Genomic DNA, 6,365 nt, shown 5'->3' with positions numbered 1-6,365 from the left:
TTAGGGACACAAATAGGACTCACCCCAAACGTTGGGGACAAAAACGATACTTTACTCTTTAATTAATTTAATGGCGCCCAAAAAACCTTTAATCTTAGACACAAACTTCAATTCTCCTTGCCTAGGGCTGGAAGTGAACCAAGCTGAGTCGAGCTGGAATAAGCTCAAGCTCCGCTCACAAAAATTGAGCTTGGCTCACGGCTCGATTCATTAACAATCGAACCTATTTCTTAAACTCAAACTCGGCTCTCCGAAAGCTCACGAGCTGGCTCAAACTCACGAGTTGGCTCAAATAATAAGAACATAATTTATAATTTTATATCAATAAATTATAACTTATATATTTTAAAAAATATTTAAAAATAATTTTATATATTGTTTATCTATCAATAAATTATAAATTTTTTATTTATATCCTACATCAAAATTATATATAAAAAATAAATATAAAATTTTAAATAATTAAAATCATATATATATATATATATATATATATATATATATATATATATATATATATAATATTAAAAATATAGATTAAATACATATAAGGATCGGGTCTTTTGAGATTTTTTCTTGACGCGGAGTTTCAACCTTCAAGTATTCGAGTTAATTTTTTCATGCATCCTGAATTTAGATTTGATCCTGGAACACATCCTTCTACTCTCAGTACCAAATTAAATCTCAAATGCAATGTGCACGATTAGTTCTTTTACATTCAAAAGATAAAAATAAATGGGTTCGTATATTCCACTACAACCCATGTTTTGAACTCAGGTGCAGCTTCATGGAGACCCAACAAATCTACAATTTGTGCCAAACCTCATCTGCAAGCTACTTTTCTCCAAAAGAGGCTTCCAAGTTCCAAATTCAAGAAAAGGAGAACATTTAGCCGAGGAGGTTAGCACAAAAAAAAATAAGAGAATCGATCGTTCAACAAATTTCAACGTTACTAAAACCCGGTTTAGTTTTAATTTAAATATCATATTTAAATTTTCATTATTCAGGGGAAGGTCCACTTAAGAAATTGAAACTGCGAGAAAAGGAGAAAAGAGATACATATCTGGAAAGAAAAGGACAACTAATAAACATTTGTAAACTAAATTCATGAACTTTCCTTTCGTACATGTTAAAAGCTCGGAAGAGCACAATTATAAGGATGCCCACCACAAAAAGGAAAAAAAGTTTGCTTTTAATGGACTGTCATGGTTGATACACACACTGCTCCAAACTAGAACTCCAAACGGATGATTAGCTCCAATCGTCAGAGGTGTACCAACCAATAAAGGGCAGATGAAACTATTGGTTAGTAGAAACCATCCCCTTTTGATTTCTCTCATCATCTATCTATCCACCAAGTCGATAGGATCTTCCCCTGAAAGCAACCCCTGAACTACTGTCTTGTGGAGTATTATTAACAGGCTGGCCACGGCTCATAGGTCGTGCCACTGGTGCTCCTATTCTCCTTCTCGCAACCAATTTATCTCTGAAAAATAACAATTAAGAAAACCCAAGAAACAACCTTACAGATTGTGCCTACATTTCATGTCTTGGAAGCTAAAATAGATTCATAAGAGCTTATTAACTATTTAACCACGCTCGTTATAGGCCTTTCTTTATATGTCAGAGACAGTATAAGGAACTAAGGCGGCGTTTGATTTTGAGAACAGGACAAGACACTGAGAACAAGACACAAAGGACAGAGACACAAAAATTAGTGTTCTTATATTTTGTTTGGTGATAAACTAGAACAAATTATGAAAGTCCAATTTATTCTCTTTTTTTTTTTTCAAAAAAATTGACAAGAAAAATATAATAATAAAAAATATAATTATGAAAAATTAACAAGAATAATGAAATAAAAAATAAATTGTATCTTTTGTTAGTGTCTCTGTGTCCTTTGTGTCCTTTCTGTCAGGTTGGATACAAAATTCACTAATTCAATGTCTCTGTACACAATGTCTATGTCTATGTTTTATCTGCCAAATACAATTTTATGTTCCTGACTCAATGTCCCGTGCCTGTAAACAAACGCCGCCTAAGGGTATGTTTTGATCTGGAAGAGAGAATTTGTAAACATTAATAATGGGAATGCAGGTGGGGTAAGAAGGATAAGGCACCCTTTGATGGTTTCAGCTTTCATAGCAGTATCAGACTGATTAAGCATCAAATCAGTCCAAAATTAAAAATGCTTTAAATGAAAAAGTCATATGCTTAACGCCTAACACATTAGCAAACAGAAGATCATAAAGGATACACCCAGGCAGGAGTCTTTAAAATGTACTTTCCACTTGCTAGTGGATGCAGCACTGTCAAGAAATAATACAGATGTCCTGCAATGATACCTAACAGATCAGCTGTAAGAGGGGAACCAAATATGACATCCAAAGCAAGCATCGCCCATGGAAGATAGAAAGCCTGGAAAAGAATTCAATGATATTATTCCAACAAAAAATCAAATTATTTTTCATACAGCTCCACTTAAGTGCTGAGCAAAAATAAGGACACATTACACAAGATTGAAATTCGAAAGATTACCTTAAGTTGAACAAGTCCATATATGTTGATTTGGGCATTTGGGAATTCTCTACTCCAAACATAAACGAGCATAAAAACAAGTGATACTGCCAAAAAAGGGTCCCAAAGAAAGGGGATGGCAGACAAAGACTGTCCAGGAAATAAGATTAAAAAGAATAATGAGTCCATCAGAGGCAAAGTTGGGAAGGTAGCTTATACAATTTTACAACAATTAAACACAACATCTTAGTGCACCGAAGACAGCAGCACTCTTATAATTATCATTTCACTAAAATTTACATTTCCTATAGGTTTTTATAAACTCTAATTAAGCTCCTTTTGAAAAAATAGCTTAAATAATAAATGTTTATATTAAAAGTAACTTATAAATAAGTTATTTTATGTTTGGTTTTTTAGTTCTAAAAGTGCTTATTTTAAGAGAAGAGTGATAAAAAGTTTTTTATTATGAGAAGTCATTTTTTTTTAACTTCTCTATAAGCACTAAAATAGCTTTTTAGAAAGTTGCAATTTGATTTTGAAAATTGTACCAGACATTAATACTATACCTTTTCATAAGTTAAAAGTTAAAAAAAGTAACTTATGAATTTATCTAAACGGGCGCTAATTCTCTTTTCCACTCAAACATATTGTTACTTTTCTATAGCAAGTATAACTCTTCATTAAAAATCCTATCCAACATGCTTCAGAATCTCTGATCCCCTAGCCTTCAATAAATCTTCAACCATCAAGTACCTAATGTCATATTGTAAAATTCCTACCCATGTTTCAGTTAACACTGGCCATTTCCAAACAATTCTAATCATTCCTTACTTGTTAAGGCCAGATCATGCATAGTTTATACTTTAAGACATGGGGGACCGAGTGACTAATATGTGGAAGACAGATCAAAATAAATTAGATCGATCATAGTTTGTCATCTTTTCTTTCTATAGCTTTATATTGTACCTTCTACAAAATAAAGCTGCAACACTTTCAATATTCAAGCACCACATGTAGCAGAAAATGAAAACAGATACATAAAACATCCCACATACCAATAGCACCAAGGCTCCAAATATCATCATCCACAAGAAATCAGCAGTCCGCCTTTCAAATGGTCCCTTCTCAAGTTGGACACCATACCTTGCTCTGTAGATTATGGGAATTATTTTATATTTTAATGAGATTCAATCACCCACTTGTTATATACTGGAAAGTATAAAACCATGGTTGTGCACTGAACCAAATTATTTAACTACTTACATCATTAAGAGACGAATCCCAAAATTGATAGAGAACGGTCCAAGGAAAAAGAAGTTTGTGACCAGCCTCCAGACCTTAAAAAATATGGTGTTACACAAGTTCATTAAATAGTTTGATTCTAGCAAAGAAGGAAAACAAAACAATAAAGTTATCAGACAAGCATCTAAGAAGCATGTTAGAACTTAGTAAAATCAAGTTGCTTATCAATTTCAATGGTAAGACTCCGACTGGACTACTTATTGACCAACAACTCACATATCAAGGCAATTTTCATGTCCTCATCTCAAACTGTTGCTACCTAATACAATAATGTACTGCAGCACCAATGCCAAACCTCTTTCTCCACAAGTATCGGAACATAAATAAGATAGGAGGTGCTATTGATCACATTCTCTAGACATCAAAGGCATGAATGCAACAATAGAATATTCCAATTTCGGTATTACAAACGATGGAGTGGAACTCTGACCTGAAACCTATAGAAGACGTCTTCGTATATTAATGCAATGTAAGGCAGACGATACAATCCGAGATGATAAGCTGCGGTAGCGAACACACAAGCAGTGCCATAAGCCTTGCTTATGGGTGGAAGCGAGTGATACCACCTGAAAAAATGAATTGAATCATTCAATTTTATTAGATAAACAAACTGATCGGAACAAATTGCCGATTTACCGATCAAAATTGCATATATAATCGTCCAAATGCAATTATAAATGGAAAATTCCGGTGTCAATATTAGTTCAGTTACTCGATGATAGTTCTGAAAAACAATAATTAAAGAAGAAGAACAAGAAGAAGAGAAAATTACTCAGCGGGAGAAGACATTGCTAATTGTAAGGATCGAGAGAGGTAGTGCAAACAAAACCCAAACCCTACTGCAAAATTCAGAATTCCGAATGCAGATCTCTCCGTTCAGAAACTGTCTCCGACGGACCCAGAAGCTTCTGTTCCCGCACGTGCCTTACTAAACCCACTATTGGCCCCGATAGGCCCAATCGAGAAATCACTGACAAAGAAAAGGTACAGCCCAAAACGAAAAGCTGTTTGTTGAACGAAAAAAAACTTGTTTTAAGAAGACATGTATATGTAAGAAAATTTATTTGGTGAAGATTATAATTACTAATTAGGTGAATAACAAAGATTTTATTAACCAAGTTGGGTTGGTTTAGCGATTAGTTCACTAGTCCGTTTAATTAAGTATTGAGTCAAATCTCGCATTGTACATGCAACAATCTATTAGTTAGAGACAAAAAAATGAATAAACTAACAATGGTATCCAAAATTAAAAGTATATATTACTGACAAAAAAAAACTAAAAAAATACAAATGATAAATAAATTTTTAAAATATTTAAAAATATTACAAAATATAATAAAATATTAAATATATATTTTTAAAAAAAAATTTAAAGATCATATTTTGATATGATTTTTTTATAAGAATTAATAAAAAAATATTTTTATTTTTAAAATTTAATAATTTTATACGAAGCGAATATTTTTCAACCTTTTTATGTGAATGACCCAAATGTTTAAATTTTTTTTAAAAAAAAATTAGAGATTGAATCTCGCTCCGATTTTTTTATGCATCTTCTAAATAGTTATCTAAATATTTACATAAAATTCAAATAAAATGGACAAATTATTTGTTAAATATAAAAATTATTTGTTATTTATAAAATAACATAATATTTTTTACTTTTACCATATTTTTAAATTATTTAAAAGTTTATTTATCGTTCATATTTCTTAAAATTAGTTTTATTGTTACCAAATCACTTCAAATGAGGTATAACTCGGATATCTTCGGGATAATCAAGAAATATGAGAGCTTGGACTTTTTTAGGTGGTGCGTATAGCTGCAAAAATACTACGACGACAAGTAAGTATTTTTTTTGAAAAAAAAAATATTTTTTTCTGGCTTTATGATCTCATACCTCCTCTATGAGGCTGATTTTTTTTATATGATTTAGTGGTGTGAGTTATGCTGGGTTATGATCATTAGGGGTGAATTATACTGTTATGACGGCGTTGCTTTTAGAAATCTGGGAGGGGGGGAGGGGAAGAAATCGGTCCGACCGATTTCAAGCAGAGAGAGGAAGGAACACAAATCGGACCCACCGATTTGTGTGAAGGGAGAAATTTAGTTTGCATGAAATCGGACCCACCAATTTCTGGGTGTCCAATTTTTTAAAACGAAGAGTGCAGTAATCGGACCCACCGATTTCTGGTGGCCAAATATTTTTTTTAATCTGGGAGTGCACCAATCGGACCCAGCGATTTGTGATGCGCAAAAAATTCAAAATGATAGCACGCGGTCGGTCCGTCCGATTTGCCTGTAAGTGCATACATAAAATGGAAAAAAATCACAGAAGCCCCATTTCTTCATCGCCGGTCTCAGCTGATGTTCTTCCTCTTCTCTCATTCTTCTCCTTCATTCTTGTAGAATAAATTTAAGTGAGATTGAGAATAGTCAAGTACGTATACTGTTATGGATGATAGAGTTGTGTTGAAGATTTATTGTTACGGGCAGATTTTATCGCAAACATATGAGGGAGTTCAATTTGTGTGTGAAAATCCATT

The 6,365-nt window shown here is 32.8% G+C and overlaps 1 protein-coding gene across 1 annotated transcript; it reads right to left on the bottom strand.

Annotated features, from left to right (window-relative positions):
- Positions 1–1,064: 1,064 nt before the first annotated feature.
- DER1 (DERLIN-1) lies at positions 1,065–4,738 on the bottom strand. Its single transcript, XM_016333271.3, has 7 exons — positions 4,592–4,738; positions 4,250–4,385; positions 3,781–3,854; positions 3,573–3,666; positions 2,539–2,667; positions 2,258–2,418; positions 1,065–1,486 (listed from the first exon to the last, which is right to left on the bottom strand). The coding sequence occupies exons 1-7, from the start codon at positions 4,606–4,608 to the stop codon at positions 1,348–1,350; spliced, it is 750 nt and encodes a 249-aa protein (XP_016188757.1). The 5' UTR covers positions 4,609–4,738; the 3' UTR covers positions 1,065–1,347.
- Positions 4,739–6,365: the final 1,627 nt, after the last annotated feature.

Source organism: Arachis ipaensis, chromosome B3 (genome assembly GCF_059453495.1).
Source record: "Arachis ipaensis isolate K30076 ecotype BB chromosome B3, ASM5945349v1, whole genome shotgun sequence".
NCBI lineage: Eukaryota > Viridiplantae > Streptophyta > Magnoliopsida > Fabales > Fabaceae > Arachis > Arachis ipaensis.
The sequence above is the reverse complement of the archived record's forward strand: the minus strand, read 5'-3'. Positions and strand labels throughout refer to the sequence as shown.